Source organism: Copadichromis virginalis, linkage group LG19, assembly GCF_057382275.1.
Source record: "Copadichromis virginalis isolate Kocher_CV1m ecotype Utaka linkage group LG19, C_Virginalis_male_GT1.1, whole genome shotgun sequence".
In the NCBI taxonomy this organism is placed as follows: Eukaryota; Metazoa; Chordata; class Actinopteri; order Cichliformes; family Cichlidae; genus Copadichromis; species Copadichromis virginalis.
In genome coordinates this window covers 22,379,763-22,399,878 of record NC_140636.1, presented here as the reverse complement: position 1 = coordinate 22,399,878, position 20,116 = coordinate 22,379,763, and the positions used below count along the sequence as shown (strand labels likewise).

Below are 20,116 nucleotides of genomic sequence, written 5' to 3'. Positions count from 1 at the left end.
TACCCTCCGATTCAAAACACAGAAGCGCGACACATTTGATTGGCTCTTCACTCTAACCGGATATGCCTCTCAGCCAATCAGAACAACCGTGCATTTTCGGGATTTTGTTTTTATCCCCGATGCTTATTTTTTCTTTCTAAAATCTTATTTTTTTATTAGACATTTTATACATTTAAAATATTAAAATTTAATCAGTCACAATTTTTTTGTTAAACTTGTAGAAAAGTGTTATTTGGTATCTTGCACATTTCTTTGTAAGGGCGTGGTTACGCTGAGGGCGTGCTTTCCTCTGTTGTTCAAATTCGCGAGGAGGCCAAGTTGCTGGCTAGGCACCGTGAAGCATGGAATTTAACGACAGCTTTTTAATTAAACACACCGATGACTTAAAGCTGCCGGTCACAGGAACAGTGCACAGACAGCAGATGACTTTCCACTGTCAGCAGTGCAACGCCGTCCTGGCGGACTCCACAGGCGTCTGTGGAGAGATGAAAAGCATGGACTCGCTTATGTGCTTAAGTAAGTACACTTCATTTCTAAAAGCTTGTTCGCTGAGGCATTGGGCTTGTGTTAAATGCAGTATCAGTTTACAGTGCTAACTAAACTCATAGTAGATGGATTTTGACTTGTTTTTATGGCGACTGTTTACATCATATGACCTAATATGTTCGAGTAAGATAATCAATGAGATGATAAATACATTATTCAATAGCAATATGGTAGTATGCCTGGTGATAGATGCCTTTCCTGTAGCTGCAAAGCTGAATCAGTCTTTTAGAGAGACTGCCTATTCAGCACAGTGGTGGATTATCAATGATGGATAAGTTTCATCACAATATCCTCAAAGTTTCCAATTTACAGCCAGTTACAGAGTCAGCCTTTATTCAGTCTTCTCCCCCAGCAGAGTTCAGCCTATTGTTGATGCGGACACCCAGGTACCTGTACTCCTCCACCACCTCAAAAGGAACCTTCTGAACTAGATCACATTCCCTCTGGTCTTATTCATATTCAGAAGCAGATGAATCCTCCCAGGCCATGACACAAAATCATCCACTAGTGCTCTCTACTCTCCATCCTGCCTCTAAAATCAAACCGTTGCATACTCATTAGAGTATTTCTGTAGGTGCCACAACCCAGAGCTAAACTCCTCAGTGTCTTAGGTGTGCAAGGTGAACAACAATGGAGATTGCAGAGTCCCCTGCAGAGCTCCTGAACTGAACATCACCAAACACACGGAGTACTTCCCCAGTCTCATGTGCTGTGACCTGTCTGTCAGTGGATGTGTTTCCTGACATTTCCTGTAGATTCTCTCTCAGTAGCAGCAGATGAAATTGTGTTAAATGCACTTGCGAAATCAAAGAAGGTAATCCTCACTGTGCAGCCATTACTGTCTAGATGGCAGTAAGCTCCCTGCAGGATGTAGTGCAAACTGCTGAGGGTCAAGAGATGATTTCGCCTGTGGTCTCAGCTGGGCCAAGATTAGTGTCTACAGTACCTTTGTCACATGCCGTGAGGGCAGCTGTTTGATAATCGTTAAGCTTTGGCGATGTTGACTTCTTTGGTACTACTTGGGCCAGCGCACTTGCTCTAGTGTAGTTTCTTCTGCTGTCTGTTTGGGAGTGGAGGGGATGGAATAGTATCTCGGGGTCTTGTTCGCGAGTGATGGGAGAAGGGAGCCGGAGATCGACAGACGGATTGGGGCTCCAGCTGCAGTAATGCGGACGCTGCACCGGTCCGTCGTGGTGAAGAGGGAGCTGAGTATAAAAGCGAAGCTCTCAATTTACCGGTCGATCTACGTCCCTACCCTCACCTATGGCCACGAGCTGTGGGTAGTGACCGAAAGAACGAGATCGCGGATACAAGCGGCAGAAATGAGCTTCCTCCGAAGGGTGGCTGGCCTCTCCCTTAGAGATAGGGTGAGAAGTTCGGCCATCCGGGAGGGGCTCAGAGTAGAGCAGCTGCTGCTCCACATCGAAAGGAGCCAGCTGAGGTGGTTCGGGCATCTGACAAGGATGCCCCCTGGGCGCCTCCTGGGTGAGGTGTTCCAGGCATGTCCCACCGGGAGGAGGCCCCGGGGCAGACCCAGGACACGCTGGAGAGATTATATCTCTCGGCTGGCCTGGGAACGCCTTGGTATTCCCCCGGACAAGCTGGAGGAGGTGGCTGGGGAGAGGGAGGTCTGGGCCTCTTTGCTTAGGCTGCTGCCCCTGCGACCCGGCCCCGGACAAAGCGGATGAAGATGGATGGATGGATGGGGATGGAATAGCCTGCCTGTAGTCCTGTCCTCAACACCATTGAACACTTGTGGGATCAACTGGGACGTGCTGTTCGTGCCAGAGTGACAAAAACAACCACATTTGCTCCCTAATGCTCTTTTAATGTCTGTTTTTTCAGGGGTACTATACTTAAACTCCACTGATGATTTTCAAAAGTTTTATGCCAATATGATATTTCTACCTAATGTCTTTCTACCTAATTTTCTTTAGGAGTAACCAACGATGTAGTCATTAGTGACAAGATGGAGTCAGAACATAAAGGGGAAATGACTAATTGGTGAGTAGGGTTAAGCTGCAGCGTTTATTGACCTTGTAGAGGAAATTTGTTTTGTACCACAAAGCATTGTCATGAGCACAGCTTAGACTTTAGTAGTATAGACAGGTTGATAATGAATGTCTTGATCACTCCCAGCATCTACAGCTCTTTAAAATGCCGTGGCTGCCGCTGTGCTCTGGGGAAAGTCATTCACTCAGCACCCTCACGTTTGGCTCTGATTCGGTCCATCTTTCTCCTCTACAAAGCAAACATCAACTGGTAAGCCCTCCGGTTTCTACTAACCACACGACCATATTGACTACTTGTGTACATGTTTGTCTGGGGAGGGTAGAATAAACATGTGGCTTATGAGCTTTCTTTGTTCACTTCATATTGTGAGCTCAGGTCAGAGATGAAACAAACCCTGTATATGTTGTACACTTGATGAGTAGGTTTAACTATTCACTTTATAAATAAGTGTGTGTGGTAATTATATTTTTCATTCTTTAATGGAAACCATTTCATTGAAGTTATTTTTTGCATCCCTCGATCTTCAAGAACTTGCTTAATTCTCTCTGCAGTTACATCCTCAACAGCAGCTCCTTGGTGAAGGCATCCACACTCACATTTGATCAGAAGCCGCTCAGACAAAGCATGAATGAGGTGGGACACTGAAATAATAATATCATGTCGGAGCAAGAGAACCAATTTTACTTTTTTCATTGGGTTTTATTGTGGTTCATCAGTGCACACACTCACTTCACAATAGAAGAGATTAGTGCATAAAGCAATCCAGTTAGGAATGAAATAAATTATAATTGCCTCTGCTGAGCAAATAAATGTGTTACTTGCTTTCCGTTGCAGGTGAGACAACAGTTTGAAGCACAGCTGGAACAGATGTCACGCATTAAGAACAGACTGGTAGACAGAAGTGTTACCAGTAATATGGTCAACTAGTGTACACAGGACACCCAGCTCAACCTGGGATTAGGGAAAATATGTTCTTCAGTCTGCTGCGTACTGTAGATGGTTTTTGGTGATGGTGGCATTTATGCGCCTCCATATGCTTGTAAAGAAAATTATATCACTAATAATGGATTAGAGCTGAAATGTGTTTGTTCCATCGGAAAATAAAGGGAAGATCAGTGAACACTAATATGTCAGATTGTATGTAAACAATGGATGCAGCTCCAGCATTCAAGAGTGTGAATACTTAAACCGGACACAGACCTGCATTCTTTAGAAGAACCAGCAGAGGGCGCCTCCTCATTAAAAAATCAATTCTTAAGGTAAAGATGGAAAAACCCTCCCGCTTCTTTGATCTGCCGCTTTCCTGTTGAGTTTATGGCCTCCGTCACTATTTTTATGTCTTACTGAATACAGCATGATTGTTTTATTTTGTAAATTATGGCCCCGCTTAGGCTATAAGGATACAAAACAAAATGGTATGCTTTATGATAGGCTAGTTGCTACTGTGTGACCATGAAGTGTCCTTGGTTAATCTGTCAGATTCACCCCTCCCTTCGGATGTGTTGCTTGCTGACCAGAATGCTTCAGAACTGGACCTCACTGTGCCAACATCCATCTTTTATATACAGTCTATGTTGACAGCTACTAAGTGAAATTACTTTTTATTATTCATTTTCTTAATTGTTGTAGGTTAAATCAGGGCATTGTTGTGAAATATAAACGTCATTCCACCTGTATTGTTACTTTGGTTCAAAACATTGTTGCTGGTACCCTCACAAGGTATTTGTCTAAAATGGCAGAATGCAGATATTAACAATTGTTACAGATGATAGCAACAGTTGTTGACACAGCTTCTCAGATCCCTTCTCTGCTGCTGATAATGACTTCTTGCCAACGTTTGAGATATATGGTCAATGTTCAGTCACGCTCAGTTCAGTTCAATTAAAATGTCAAAGTAATCTTGATTTACTGTAGTTTGTTTGTAATGGACAGCATACACTCAGTGGCCACTTTATTAAGTACATCTTGCCAGTACTGTTTTTGCCTTCTGATCTACTCTAATTCTTCATGGCACAGATTCAACAAGATGTTTGAAACATTTCTCAGGGATATTGGTCCATTTAGAGATGATAGCATCACACAGTTACTGCACATCCATGTTGTGGATGACCTGTTTCACCACATTCTAAAGGGATTATTGGACTGGATTGAGATCTGGTGACTGTGCAGGCCACCACTACCAGTCTGAACCTTTAATTATGAAAGTGAGATCGATCCATACTTGCATATTGTTTATGCCAAATTCTGACCCTACCATCCTCTTGTTCTCGTAACTTTCTGTTGTTCAGTTTTTGTAGCCTGAGTTTCCCATTCTTAGCTTTGCCTTAATTTTCTTATGCTTGCATAATGACAATAAGACAATCCCCTCTTACTGAGAGGAGTGGCACCTGCTGCGATCATCTCTATCTGCTTCAAGGCTGGACATATTATGTTTTAAGACATGTTTTTTTTTTTTGCATAGCCTGAATGGGTGCATAACTGCTAATCTAAATTATTATTGTTGACAGCAGTTTCTGCCATACTCATTCAAACAACCATGTCACATTCAGTGTCAGTAAATTACTTTTTCTCCCCGCTCTGACGCTCGGTTTAAACGTCAGTAGATCATCTCAACAACAAACACAGCCCTCAATGCTTTGAATTGCTGCCATGTGATCGACTGCTTAGATAATTCTATTATAAAGCAGTTGAACCTAATAAAGTGGCCAGTGAGTGTATATCTCATGTATTTGCTGTAAATGCTATTTTGTTAATAAAGTTAATTGTTCCCACGATTTTAGGATCAACAGTTCAGTGAGAGCAAAGGTGGTTTTGTTCCTGCTTACAATCTTCAAACCAAGCTAGAATTAGGTTCAAATCTTCCTTTAGTAATCATTTTCTGGTGTGTAACCAGCCTCAGAGTGGTATTAAGGACAACAAACTTTTGGTTTGTTGGTTTGTGTTATATGGCATTCAAACTGTAGTCGACACCCAAAAATTTAATTGGCACCATGCTGCGTTTTATTGCTTAACTTCTGATACAGATTCTTTTTTCTTTTTAAAGTTAATACAAAACCAGACAAGAGGCTCACACATAACAAGCATGCCCATTTCCTCCCTCTGGAGTGCATAGTTTCTACACAGTCCACGTCCTCTGTGGGAAAAGTTGATCAACAAAGTGATGTCGTTAATCTTACCTAAGCTCTTGATATTTATTTATTTTTTTTCCTTAATGGGAACAAAGGTTGATTTGTTTTTCAGCTGCACTGTGGCTACACTGTCAGGTCATATTTGACACAATGGAGAACTACTCTGTTCTTTACTGTATCAAACTAGCAGGTAGTCTGTAAAGCCGTTGTGTCAAACAAGTCCTGACAGAACATCCAAAATGAACATTTCAGTTTCCTAATTACACTCATTCACATTACAAAGTTGGATTATTGCATGCAATACAAATCATTCATTATTCTGCTAAGACATGCATATTTTTCAAACCCATATATTAATGTTGCTAGATGTCTACTTGCTTATAAATTTTTGATTACAAATTCCAAGAAAGAGCATTACAGGGTTGTTAGAACAAAGTATCCAAGACAGGGTGGAGATGATGACGGTGCAAGTCAGTACATAGAGAGAGAAAGTGCTTTTCAAACAAGTGTCAAGTTCGCTCAGTGAGGCCTTTACAGTTACAGAATTACTTCAATATTTATTTCTAAATAAGAAGTGGGCTTTGAATGGATGTAAAAATGCTACGATTGAAGTTTAAAGCATCTCTCGTGTACTGATGTAATAACATGACGCTACAGCTGTTCTAGAATACACTTTGTTCTGCAGAAAATATCCTAAGCTTTCAGTGATAAATCCATAACTCCCCAATGAAAGAAGTGTAATCGACTGCATGAGCAAAAAATAAATAAAATAAAAACGGGTGAATATAACCCTTTCCATGTGATGCTACAGAAACCTTTAAAACACTTTCACCCGGGCACTAAACTCATGCATTATTGTAGGTTATTGCTTCTAAAACTCTAATCAAATACAATTTTATGGAATTAAATATAACGCTCTGAATCCCAAAACTATGAGGTAATATGTACAATGTGATGTCATTGAGAGATCATTATTCTAGGACTAAAAGTCAATTTCAGATCCTTACCAATCAGATCCAAATCTAGGATTAAATTTAATCTCATTCCCAATAGAACATTTCTTCGTCACCATCACACGTGAGACTTGAGAGATTTTTGGCTTTTGCATATTAACTAATTCTTTTAATGCTTTATAGTGCATAAATAAAAGAAGTTACTTATTTTAAGCATATATGCTATAGTAAATGACTTGTTTAAATACTTAACTTACCCTGATTGTGCCTTACATTAGTTGTATTTCGATTGCACAAACTAGCCATGTGATGAAAATGAGATTTTGCAGTAGAGTTTAGAGTAAAGCTGTGTCTCTATGCAGTGTATTTAAATGTACCTAAGTCTACCACCCTTTAACTTCGCTGAAATAGTTTCCAAAGTTTGGCGCTCCAGCTTAGCCTAGAAATCGATTTCACTATTCCTCATGAAGCAAGCATCACTACTGGTCATGCACGGCTACTATAATGTTGGCACCACAGTCCCGCTAAATAAGCTAATGCACATGAGTCTATACATATCTTAATGGAAGACATTGGTGATTTTGTTGCTTTCAAACAACTTGTCACTTGTTTATACAATATACAGTTTGGTCAACAACATGACAGTTAGGATAAAATATTGCACAAATCCCGGTAAAATGTGATTTTTTTTCCTTTGAAAAATCACAAACGTGAACAAAAGAAAGAAAATGCACAGAAGCAGCATGCATTCACTTGAGGAACAATTATGCATTTCATTAGATTACGTTACCATTATCATGAGAAGCTCTGACCAGCCTACTCTTTGCCACTTGTTTATGCTTTCAAATAACATACCTGAATGCAGTTTAGATGCATGAACATCAACTGAGCTGCGAAGAATTTTTTTGTTCGGCTGATCCTAAAGAAACACCATAATGTCCGACAGACCAAGATGAGCTATCTACCTAAAGAAAAAGCTACACTAGATTAAAATAAACAAGCAGGACTTTGTTTGATTCCATTGGGTGGATCTCTAAATTAAATGTAAAGCTTCTTCTAGGAGTAATTTCACTAATCTCTGAAATCTGAGATAATTACCTGGGTAATTCAGTGGGAAACTGTCATTTTCTTCCTCAAGTGACTGCATTTTACTTCTGTTAAAATAAAAAAAGAAAAAGAAAAATGAGACCAGGTTTTTGGATGAGATAAAGCATGTTTGATAAAGAAAATCTGATTGCATCTTCTCACAATTCCTTAAAAGAAATCAAAACTGAAAATCTATCTCAACCTGAATGTCCCATTATACACGCCCTACATGCAGGAGGGGGGGAAAAAACCTCCCAGCAATTTACATGGGAAAAAACTAAATAAAAACATGTTAAATTGAAAATTTAAATTGAAAGAGACCAGATGAAGGAAAACTGAATCAGAATGCTTCAGGAGACAAATCTGAAATAATACAAGTTGCCAGATTTCTACGTAAAGGACTCAACATTAAAAGGAAAACTTCCCAATTTTATCTCTATGTGCTATTTGTAAAGAAACACCTGCCGACCTGACAAAGGAGAGCACAATACAATGCAAAACAGATGCATAGGAGACCACAGTTTGAGTGGTTCAGTGGTTTTTTGTTTTTGTTTTACCCAAAATGAGTGAAAGTGTGCATCGTGTGCTTGTGTGCTGCTCAGTCTTCTCCCATTTACAACCTCACTTTTTGACCCCCAGAAACAAAACTAATCATCCAACATTATACAACTTTCTGTGGCACTTGACAGCCTTTTAGCTAATTCACCACTCTCCTCGTCCATGCTGTTGGACTTCCCATGGCAATGAGGTAGAGCAAAAAACAAAACATTAACACACCCAATGAGTCTAATGAAAATCACAGGCCTTGATCTTTGCTACAGTATCTTGTGTCTTTTGCTATGTTTCCCAGAAAATTGGGAGCAGTTACTTTGTTCTTTATCAAACTGTTTTTTGTAACTGTGGTGAAGTAATTTTTTCCTTTCTTACTATTTGGGAAGTAGAGACTATGTTTACATGCAGCCTGACGAGAATGTCACGCGTATTTCTAAAGGACTTTCAGGCAGACAAAATAATACTAGGCTACATGTAGGCATAAGCAGTGTGCATCATGCAAGTCCGACCGCCCAAAATTTCAACAGATGGTGTTCACTGATGATCCGTGGGATGCTGTGGAGGAGAAGTGGTTAATGTCCCAGCAGGAAGGAGAGCACCAGTGTCCCAGAAGCCCAAATGAGGTCATCTTGATAGTGTCCGTTTACCTCCAAATGTCTTGGTGGTGGCGGATGTTACATGTTGGTGTTGCTGGGGTAAATTTGCAAAGCAATATCACTTGCAGAGGATTCATGACTCCATTAAATGACGGTTTATTCCTAAAATAACAATTCACATGTTACCTTCATAGAAGAAATATGACCATTATTCATAATTATACTCAGCACATTCTCTCATTGCATTTGGAACAATTAGATATGCAGTGATGTACAAAAATCTTAAGCCATTCTTGATTTCTTTATATTTTATCTCAGCAAATGGTAAATATTCAATATTGAAGTAAATTCAAAACTCTTCTTTGGATGTTCACTGCCTTTGTTTTGTTCTGTCCCAAAAATCTGTTTTATTTTCTCTAAGCTGTCTGTTATGTGTAAACAGAAGAACACAGGTCATCCCTTGAGCTAAGTGCCTTTTTTGTGCTTCAATGACGAGGTGATTATTAAATGGCTTAAACACTTAAACAAATAAATGAAATATCATGACTGGATTGAAAATGAGTGAAAAAGCAGCCAATGTCAACCCCCCCCCCCCCCCAAAAGAAACATCAAACAAGGGAAACAAGGAGGGAGAGAAAGCCTGAAGCCACTTTGAAAAATAATAATAATTTAGGTTGACTCCGTGGAAAAAAAATTCATAGAAATGAAGGGTGGCTCAAGAGTTTTACACAGTACTGCATAATGAATGCATTATATAATGCTGCAATCGATTCTGCTCCTTAAGTTAATTTATTCGATTACGAATCATTTCAGCTTTAAACAGAGATTACAGTAGAATCTTATGGTGCTTAATGGACACAGTGTCATTTAATGCAGACAAACAATTTTCGATGGTGTGACTTTCGGTTAATGTACAGACGACTCCTTAAAATAACTCAAATAACACAACGTAGAAGTCCGCTGGCATGCAATTGTCATCAGTTTTCAAAAAGTGAAGACAGAGGTTTAAGTAAAAGCTGACCGAAGCACTGACCTTGATGCGAGTTAGACCGAAAGGATGCAGAGATATTTCCTCTGTGGTCTGAGCTGCAGTTGCACACAATGGTAAACAAAAGCCGTGGGGAGGAGAGGGGGTTTCTTCCGCTACCAGGACACATTTAGGACTCCCAAACGAACGACTGTCTGATTTATCTTACTAAGAGAAACCGCAGCGGCGAAGAAATAAAGTTCTGGACCCTCTTCTTTCCCCGGTTACCACAAACGAGGAGAGAAGAAGGTCCTGTCGTCCTGTTCTCCTGAACACCTCCGCTCTACGCCATTTTCGCTCCGCTACTACGAGCTAACGGGAAAAGGATTGCGCTGGATGGCTGTCAATCAACATTAAACCCGCCCCGGAAGTTGTTCTTCTTGTGTCCTGAACATGGAACGCTTCACTGCCGCTAACTGGGTCACCCAAAAAACTTGAAAATAATCCATACAAACAATAATAATAAAAAAATATGTTGGTTGTGTGAATTACATTTGCCCCAAAGACAAAATACTAAAATTCAAACCTATTTAATATAACAAATAATTAACACAGAAAAAGGGATATGCGGTTAATCTTCGGAAAGTACCAAACTCACAAATTTATTTACTCTAGTTTTTCACAACGTTTAAAAAGGAAACTGCGTATTACATTAAAACCACATCTGAATTCAAAAATAATAAATCTCAGTATATTTCTTATTTATTTTATTGCTATCGCCGTTGACTCCGTTAATGACTACCAGTGTTTATTGTATTTGCCAATATTTACGATTTTTTAAACTCCTTGAATGCCACATGTCATATCTAACATCTAAAATAGTTACAAATCCACGGTTCATTTTGTTTATACATGTTTCTTGTTGTTGTTTTTTACGATTGTTAAACCACTTTTACTAGAACAGTAATCATGCACTGCTTGTGGTGTTCCTTCTGACTAGAGTGTCACGCTAACCAATGCGACAATATTACCCATAATTCCAAAATAAGACAAGGTAAAGTTTCCTTCCTTTATTTACATAAATACACTTGTCCTTGACTCCCACAGTGCATTACACTCCACAACTTGCTTCTGTTTTTGAGAAAACACCAATATTAGCACTTATTGCAACCTTGTTACCGTGCATACTGAAATCAACTTTATAAAAACACGTTAAAAACATATAAAATACTGTTAAGTAAAATTTCTTAAAATGTAACCATGTCACCATATCATTTTCAATAAAAGTAAGCAAAAATATTTTTATTAGCTCACAAAAGGGTTTAATCTGTTGCCTTTATGATAAATGTATTCATTATATTGATAGTGTATTTAAGCATATATTTGAAAATAAATACAGAAATTACTGAGGGAAAACATGTGACTATTAAAAACTTGGGCAAGGATGTCAAAAGTTGCTTGAATGAGTGAAAATTCTCTATTAAGGTGATTTTTCAGGTTCTAGGGCATTGGTAACAGGGTTGAGTGTTGTTTAAACCATAGCTGCTTCCCACCAGCCAGACAAGAGAAATGGCGGCCTTGTGCTAAATGTAAAGGTACAGTGCTTTTACAAATTACAATTTTCAAAGACCACCATCCAGAGCTTTATTATTAGCAGAAAACAATAATAAAGCGTGTTATTATGTTTTGATTGAGATGATTCAAATTTCCACATAATCACTGTCTCTCCTATTCAGGGCCTTAGTGCACTATAGCAAGTCTAAAACTCAGCAGGTGATTATTATTTATGAATATCTGCTGTGTGCCTGCATCAGTGTAACATGATGATCTGTTTCCTGTGTCAACTGTTGATTAGCTTTGTGGGGGCAGTGATCTGATAAATGTCACCTTTAACATTTCCAGAATCCTCCCATAGATTTTTATGGAAGATTTTTGATATTTCTGGGCCATCCACTTATAACTGGCTGCTTTAACTCCTCTCCCTTTGAGGTTCCACAGATAATACAATTTTCTTCTAAATGGGAGATCTGTGCCCACGGTTGCTGAGATGACCGTATTAAGAATACCAAGCGTAAGCAGTCCAAAGTCTAAGAGTTTGTTAACATGGGATCACTTTGTACACACTGACCTCATCATGTGGAAATCTGGATATGGTTAGTATCCACAGTTCTAACAGTATGTCACACAGAAAAAGAAGGAAAACCATGATAGGTCCACTTTATATCCCTATAAATATAGTAAGTATATCTACAGTATATTATTTGTCACTGTTGTCATTGTTATCAGCCAAATATTTAATCCAAGAAATCAACATTAACATATGAAGTTGTAGTCTGTTATATTCTAATTTTATCACACTCTACAATTTTTTAATTCCTAAAGAATAAATAAATAAAATTGCCAAGCTGGATGTAAACTGTGGCACAAAAAAGTGTCATAAGAACATCCCAATAAATGAGACAAAGAAGCATGGCACTTATTTTTATTCAAATCAAATTCCTGAATCACTTTGATAATACCTCGACCAACATCACATAACGTGATTCACATCTGACTGATGATCACAGAATGATTGATAAAATGGTTGAGCTGTGTTTCCTGCACTGGAGGGTGCTCTAGTAATGACTTCACAGACTCACATTAAAGATTTAAAAGGGGTCATGCACAGTGACATGTCCCAAAAAAAATAATAAGCCCAATGCATCAGGCGCTGGTCAGTGAGGAAAGACATTCTAAGAAATACAGAGCAGAGGAGAAATCAGCATTTTTCCTTAGCTGCAGGGAAACTGATCAAATGAGTAAAAGCACAGTATGTTATCTTTGCCTGCTCTAAGTCTACAGACTAGCTGATCCCACAGCCCAATTTCCAAAACAGTACTTATAGCAAGGCCTTCTTTAAGTCTTAAAGCCTTTGAGGGCTGGTCCAGGTGGCAGATACTTTTTGAGGATATCAAAAAAAACTGCTGTGAAAGTCTCACATACTGATGAGACACCAGCATTTTTGAAATCTCCATGCCACCGTTCTCACCTCTAATTGAGTGAGGCACTCCAGTGGCTCCAACAGGCCCATAATTTGAGTCTACAGGTAGCAGTTGATCCACGGTGTAGTGGTTTGCACATTCATCTAACAAATGAGATTCCAGGGTTTGAGCCCAGTCGTGAAGGGCATCCGGCTTAAAAACTGCCAACATCAAACATGTGGTCCTACCCACTGTAAATACGGGAGCAGCTAAAAGTAGCTTTAGATTCTACTGGCAGCAGCTCTGTTAATTATATGAAACCGTACACACACATGGCCATGGGTTACTGTTTAGCTAATAACTTACAAAGGGGAACCAGACACTTCAGTGAATTACACAAGAACCTGAGGAACAGGTCAGTCCGATTTTGCTTCAAGAGACAAACTCGGATTGGCTGGTCTGGCTCGCTCAAAGGAAACAATTCATAACAGATGGCATTAAAACACTGACATTTTGAAGTGGAATCACACAATTTTGAATCTTTGCATATTTATATGGACAAAGATGCAGCATGGGCTAAATATCAGTGGAGCAGCATAAATAAACTTATAAACTTACCTACTGCGATAGCAAAAAGTTAATCTGCCACGCTATAAATATTTAAATGTTCATGTGAAAAATGAACAGAAGTGGTAATAACTACGATCCTCTAAAAAGTTTCCTAATAAAGAATGTATCATTACTGGGGAAAAAAATACATAGTGACATTGCATAAAACAACCCAAGGCACGCAACGTTTCCCTTTGTTTACAGAGCAGTGCAAAGGCCGAAACTCAAGATTTATTATGGTATCCACCCAATGCTTGGCCTGAAGGACTGAACCCATAGCGTGGGCCACAGCAGCTCGTTGAGCAGCCGGATGAGATTGTGTCTTGAAATCAACGGACATGTTCAAGCGCTACTCTAAATAGAATTACAAAAAAAAAAAAAAATGATAACAATAATGAAACTTTAGTGCAGGAACCGGATGCTCATCTTCTGTTCCACATCCACCTTTTCCAAGACCTGCGAATAAACAAACAAAAACAAGAAAAGTTTATACTACAGAAAAATGTGCTGCTCTAAAGTTTACATTTGCGGCTGGGCCTTAAAAGAACATCTGTTTTAAATCAATCCCAAAAACAAGTCAAAGCTCTCCTGCCATTTCAGTTAACCATCACCCCTGTCCTGGGTGCTGGTTCACCCATTACACCACTACGACTTCAGTCCCACACAAACTATTTAAATCTCAATGTTACACAGTGTGACATTTTTGTCCAGCTACCCCATAAAACACCTTTAACTGTCACTATAAGCTGAAAATAGCACATTATATATTAACTAAAACAAGTCTTTAGAAGAGTTAGAGGTTGAGACAGTTTAACTTACTTGTAAATGTCCACACAAATCAAACTGTGAAAACCAAGGCCTGAATTAACTGGGATTATTTCATCCTCATCCTCTCTTAATAACTAACATAGATACACAATCAAATTTTTGTCCTCTGGAAAACCATGCTCTGCTATGCAAAATGCATGCTTGATAGATATATATATTTCCTTCTTTTCGGTGGTTAGTCTTGGGTTCTAGTTTGTGTACCACTGAGGCCTCAGATGCTAAAAATATACCTGCACATGGTAGTGGTCAGTTTTTAATTAAAAAGAATCCTTCAAACAGCATCTGTTATGTCATTTTAAGTTTAGCAGCAATGCTTCAGTGGTTAACTTAAAAAGGAAACCACATAACAGTACAAATATGTATGTTGACCACAAAGCTTGCCTTAATAAACTCATTGAAGGAAATGCAGCTATCTCCGTTTGTGTCAGCCTCCTGGATGGTCCTATCAGCAATGCTGCCGAGTTGTTCATCTGAAATGTTAACTCCAACCATCATCCGCAAGACCTGGAACAAACCAGCAAAATCTATTTTTAAGAGTCACCAAATAACAAGGTGACGTATATTTTTGCAAGATCACACAAGATCATTTGTAGCTATTTTGGTTCATTGGCAAAGCCACACTTGACTAGGAAATACATGATAATAACTGATGGTGCACGCATAATGAGTGAAAAACGAGTGCACAAATAGTACATTTAGCCCTACAGGTTCATGCATTACACAAAGCAGGTGACACAGTGAAATGTTTTGCGCAAAACAAGAGGTGTGGCTGAGTCATTAACCCTGAGCTTATAGCAATTACAGGTCAGAGAATGTCACTGAGCTTGACCCGCTTTAAAGCGGGACGACAAATAACACAGAGGGAGTGCAAAGGAAGCCAAAATACAGGATATTAGACTGTCTGGGAAGGATCAGCCTGTAGTTAAGGTGAGATATCACATCATTATCAGCACAAGGGCAAAGTCTTCTTTGATGGTGAAATCCTCCTCTCTGTAAAACACTTTAAAACAAATGTGGTGCAATAGCACTTGTTCATTTGTCAAACATACAGTCTGTAGATATAAATTTACAGAAATAATAACTGATATTCACCGAAAGAAAAAGTAGCAACTGAAAAGGTCTTACATTCTGTAATGTACAAGCAAGAAGGTAGGTATGAAATCATATCCAGACTTTATGAGGGCTTCCAAGAGGCCTCGGATGCAAACAGCCACCATATTAAAGACATATGAGAATTTGAAGTCAAAATAGTTCTATCTACAGGGGACTGGGATTAAAATGACACAAATCTCAACCCAAATACTGTTTCACGTACTTGGAGTGGATCCGATTAGAAAAATGTTGACTTTTATTTTATTACTCCTACCATAAAAGACACCAAAGAGTAGGAACAAAGTGCTGGAGGTTATACGGACTAACAGTAGCTAATCATTACCATTAATTGCGTTCTGAGTATCTATCTGGGAACATTTGAGCACAGAACATTCAAGCTAAAGAAGACAAATACAAATAAAAATACATGGAAAGCAAAAGCGAAATAAAGATGTGGTTACACGCTGAAGGCTGGCTCAAAATCATTTATGAAATCTACGTAAAGGAAGGAGTCATTTGCTCACATTTACAGCAGGATGAATTTATGGAATTGTGGTTAAAATTGATTGCATTCATCACCTCATTTAGATCAGATTTAGCCTAAGTGGAAGTCACAAATTATCTTTCACCGAGAGAAAAACAAAAAAAATCAACTTAAAACTTGTGTGTGAACTGCAACAAGAATAGAGAAGAGAGGGAAGTTTGACATCCTTCTGTTCTGATGTATTCTAGTGAAATTATACAGAAAAGTAAGTTAATATGACATAGAGGTTTCTTATAAATGTTACAGTTTTTGCTATATTAACAGACGACAATCCCATGCATGTAAAATTTAACCTGTATGCTGATGTTTTTATTTGGGAAATTACAATTTGACCTCGGAAAAATGATACATGACGTCTCAACTAAAGAATGACATCACAGGGCTGACTGAACTTCTGATAAATGGGTGTAGAATTAGAGATATTAATTTTTCTTGTAAGCCCCACAGTTGCCAAAAGACTCTGTAATGTTTAAACACACTAATTATTCACTGTGTGACATACTGTGTGAACCACAAACTACATGATGACTCCAAGTCAATCCACTCACCTGCAGGAGCTCATCTCGGGAGATCTTGTCATCTCTGTCCAGGTCATACAGACGGAAAGCAACTGAATAGAAAGAAACAGGTAAGTCACATACTCTTAAACCGACGCCAAGATGATACCAGTTACACCCCAACACTCACAAAGCAGCTTGTTTGTCCTGCTGTTCAGGGGCTCTGTAGCTGGGTTCTTGTTCTTCTCATTGTCTTCGATTGGTCTGAAGTGAGCCAGGGTCCGCATGAAACCCCGGAAATTTACCTGGTCCTCTCTAAAAATCACAAGCACGAAATATCTACTATAACTCTCTGGAAAGTTCAGTCAGATTACCTTTGTGCTCAAATGCGTATTGTGGACACCACAATGAGCTAGTAACCTAACACCAACATGCAGATTGGAATGGTTTCTACATAAAGTTGTTTAAAACAAACAGGCCAAAACCAGAGAAGCCAGAATCCGTCTGAAACCATTAAAACACAGAGCTGCAATTACAACGCCTACACATGTGACCTTTTAGAATTTTAATGATATATCTAAAGACATCTGTTTGGGTTTTTTTTCCCCTCCCACAGTGATGAAAACATCCAAATAACTGTCAAGTATACAACTCAAAACCCCATTTGATTTACTTCCACGCAGACTTGGCAGTAAGGACTGAGCTTCTCCAGCCTGCAGTCAGGAAACCACAACTGAAAGCCTGGTCCAGCTTTGTGGCGATGGTGCTGGTGACTCAATTTTATAGTAGTGCAAAAACAAGCTATCCAAACTACTGCAGAGCAATAACACAGACTACTCACCCCTCAGGAAAGAATGCATTGATGATTCTATCTCCCAGAGGGTTGATGGCCAACTCGGGGATTCTCTGGAAATCTTCTCGACTGTAAAAATAAGGAGACGTGATCAAAGTTAAATTCTAAACTCAGTATGTTTTAACTGTTCATTTTTACCTAACAATTCACCAGTCTTATACTGAGAGTTGATGAGCTTTACTAAGACATGACACATAGCAAAACTTATGAGGTCATGTGATGAGTGATATATGACATAAATCATCATTTGTTTATTAGAACAAAAAAAAAAATTTGTTAAAATCATTGTTCAGATTTGTTACACACTGAAAAATTTTCTTACTCCAGTTGGTTGGACTAGAAACAAATCTGTGAAATCTCACTGTTGTGAAAACTAATGAAACGATAAGGAAGTCACACTGAACAAACGTGACTTCTACTGTGACTGGAAGCACTTGAGCAAGGAAAAAAAAAAAAAAGTATAGCCAGGAACTTATTATCTGTAAACACAACATCTTTCATATATCCAAGTTGAATGAAACCAAACAGAGTTGTGTGTGTGTGTGTATGGGGGAGGAGGGGGGGGGGGGGTTCCGTCTGCCCTTGAGAAACTGACTGTCCTTTCCCCTTCAAGGAATCATTTTCAAATAACCAAAGGGCCATCAAATTTAAATTTTAGCTGCTTAATGATTACCAGTCTCTTCACCTATCAGTTAAGACAGAATCTGAACCAGATGAATAGTCAGTGACAGGAGAAAGATTCATTACATGATTTCATCACTGAAATGAGACAGATCTCACATTGCCCACCTTTATCTCAGCACAACACTTTGTCTTAGACCTAATTTATTAATATAAATACCACATTCAGAGAGGCAAATTTGGTAAAACAAAAAAAAAATATATATATATATATACACACTGTAAGATTTTCTCAATTTAAATACCCTTGGAGGTGTGTTCATTCTCAAGTCAACCAGAAAACTTAACTGCTTAGGTGACCTCTATAACGGTGTCCTTGTAGTGTGGGCTGGTAAAGGAACAAAACAAATGAGGTGCAGCTTGTGGCTCCTGTTTATGTTTTTGCTCACCTGAGGGTGCCGTTTTCCCCTTTATCCAGGCTGGTGAAACGGCTGTACAGGCGAGTGATCTGACTGTGGGAAACTGCGGCGACAAAGATTTTGACTATCAGATGAGCCAAAGATAGCTGATACACAACTGAATCCACAATAACCCCTCACCGATATAATGCAACAGATTAAACTAGCAAAATATAGAGAGTTAATGAGTACAGCCTCAATCAGAAAAAGCATTCAGCCAAAGGCATCTCAATATGAGAGTACAGCAATCAACTAGCTAATGTCCAAGAGGTTTTGTCTTCACACAAGGACTAAACTCTGAGCTCAACTTACAGCCAGTTTCCTTCTTAATTTCTTCAATTTCCTCTTCTCTGAGTAATCTGGACGCTCTGGATCCCATGGTGAGATGTTAACGGAGGTCGAGATGATTCTTGCGCAAGCTCTCCAAGAGTCTCTATTAAAGTTAGCAAACAAGCTAACTAACCGAGCTAAAAAGCTGCTATGTTCGGTTAAAAGGAACGCAGCTGGTGTTGAATCTAGAAATCTGCTGTTTATCTTCCTGCCGATGTAACGCAGCTGTAAGTCTGTCTGCTGCTACTGCTTTTCTCCGGCACACAGCGACGTTTTGACGTTACCAAGACGGGTTTCGGTGAGGTTATCTTCCTGGTTTATGGAGGAGGCGGGGTTAGGGAGGCCGCCTCCCCGTTGGGCCGTTCTCACCGGGGTTAGGTGGCAGACTTGATGCCTGCCTAAAAATGTCAAAAACGGCGATGTGTTTATACACAGCGGTGTATAAACAATAATTACAGTTTTAAAGCTTAACAATTATAATTAAAACTAATAATGGACAGGACAGAGCTGGATATATAAATGCTTTTAAAAATTGTATAATTTGTGGAAAATGTCGACAGGTTTATTTTCTGGCTGAAGTAAGAACTAGTAAATAAATAGATAAAAATAAAAATAGTTTCAACTTTTAACAGTTCCAGATAAACACACGCAAAGTGGATATCACTTCCATTATACATTATACTATACCATTTTTAAACAAAGTTCACTATGGCTCATAAAATTAAAACAAACAAATAATAATGATACTACTACTACTACTACTACTAATAATAATACTAATAATAATACGAAGAAGAAGAAGAAGAAGAAAATAATTTCAAGTTACGTTTCTCAAAATTTGAACTTTTCAACATACTTCCACATACTTTTTTGTATGATGAAATTTTGAATACCTTACTTTAAATTTAAAGCTATCAAATCAAAAATTTAAGAGGCCTGAAAAGAAGAAGTCCGATTTTTCAGGTCAGTACCCACAAACCTGGGCATTCTTCATAAATCAAATTGGGGTTTTTTTATATCTCCCACAAATAACAAATAAATAAATAGACATGTACATACATACTGATGATAATTCCAATGCAGAGCTTATACAGAGACATACACTGCTGTTCAAAATGAAGGACTCAACCACCATTTCTTTCAGTTTTGCTACCAAGGATCCAGATGTTCTTCTAAGTTTTGTGTTACGCACATAACATCGACCTGGGAATCATTCAAGCATAAAAAGAAGAAATGAACCAGTGTTATGTCTACACATAACAGACAACAGAAACTGTTTTAATTTTTTCTTTTGCCACTTTGTAATCATCAGCCTGTCACAAAAACACATAATTTGTTCCTGCTCCTTAGCTGAATGAAAAATCCTGAATTAACCAACTGTAAGGGGGAGGGGGGAGAGAGAGAAAAAGGTTTGCACCAACAAGGCGATTCTAAAAACTTAGCAAATCTCAAGAAATTGGACAACTGGAGGATAAATAAAGAG

The 20,116-nt window shown here is 38.7% G+C and overlaps 2 protein-coding genes and 1 long non-coding RNA gene across 3 annotated transcripts; 1 reads left to right on the top strand and 2 right to left on the bottom strand.

Annotated features, from left to right (window-relative positions):
• The first annotated feature begins 100 nt into the window (after window positions 1–100).
• oip5 (opa interacting protein 5) lies at window positions 101–5,333 on the top strand. Its single transcript, XM_085441462.1, has 5 exons — window positions 101–516; window positions 2,484–2,550; window positions 2,686–2,808; window positions 3,111–3,192; window positions 3,394–5,333. The coding sequence occupies exons 1-5, from the start codon at window positions 342–344 to the stop codon at window positions 3,484–3,486; spliced, it is 540 nt and encodes a 179-aa protein (XP_085297588.1). The 5' UTR covers window positions 101–341; the 3' UTR covers window positions 3,487–5,333.
• Window positions 5,334–5,749: 416 nt separating this feature from the next.
• On the bottom strand, window positions 5,750–10,307 carry LOC146686038 (uncharacterized). The gene is made up of 2 exons (XR_014916727.1): window positions 9,908–10,307; window positions 5,750–9,036 (listed from the first exon to the last, which is right to left on the bottom strand). It is a non-coding gene; the product is annotated as an uncharacterized LOC146686038 (long non-coding RNA).
• Window positions 10,308–12,306: 1,999 nt separating this feature from the next.
• chp1 (calcineurin-like EF-hand protein 1) lies at window positions 12,307–18,976 on the bottom strand. Its single transcript, XM_085441621.1, has 7 exons — window positions 18,616–18,976; window positions 18,295–18,367; window positions 17,213–17,293; window positions 16,562–16,686; window positions 16,423–16,484; window positions 14,620–14,742; window positions 12,307–13,866 (listed from the first exon to the last, which is right to left on the bottom strand). The coding sequence occupies exons 1-7, from the start codon at window positions 18,680–18,682 to the stop codon at window positions 13,813–13,815; spliced, it is 585 nt and encodes a 194-aa protein (XP_085297747.1). The 5' UTR covers window positions 18,683–18,976; the 3' UTR covers window positions 12,307–13,812.
• Window positions 18,977–20,116: the final 1,140 nt, after the last annotated feature.

Excerpts from the sequence above, each read along its gene's own strand:
- oip5 (XM_085441462.1), top strand. The coding sequence starts at position 342 with ATGGAATTTAACGACAGCTTTTTAATTAAACACACCGATGACTTAAAG. Across the intron at positions 517-2,483 it reads GGACTCGCTTATGTGCTTAA|GAGTAACCAACGATGTAGTC; the intron begins GTAAGTACACTT and ends AATTTTCTTTAG. Across the intron at positions 3,193-3,393 it reads TCAGACAAAGCATGAATGAG|GTGAGACAACAGTTTGAAGC; the intron begins GTGGGACACTGA and ends TTTCCGTTGCAG.
- chp1 (XM_085441621.1), bottom strand. The coding sequence starts at position 18,682 with ATGGGATCCAGAGCGTCCAGATTACTCAGAGAAGAGGAAATTGAAGAA. Across the intron at positions 16,687-17,212 it reads AATGCATTCTTTCCTGAGGG|AGAGGACCAGGTAAATTTCC; the intron begins GTGAGTAGTCTG and ends TGTGATTTTTAG. Across the intron at positions 13,867-14,619 it reads CCTTCAATGAGTTTATTAAG|GTCTTGGAAAAGGTGGATGT; the intron begins GCAAGCTTTGTG and ends GTTTATTCGCAG.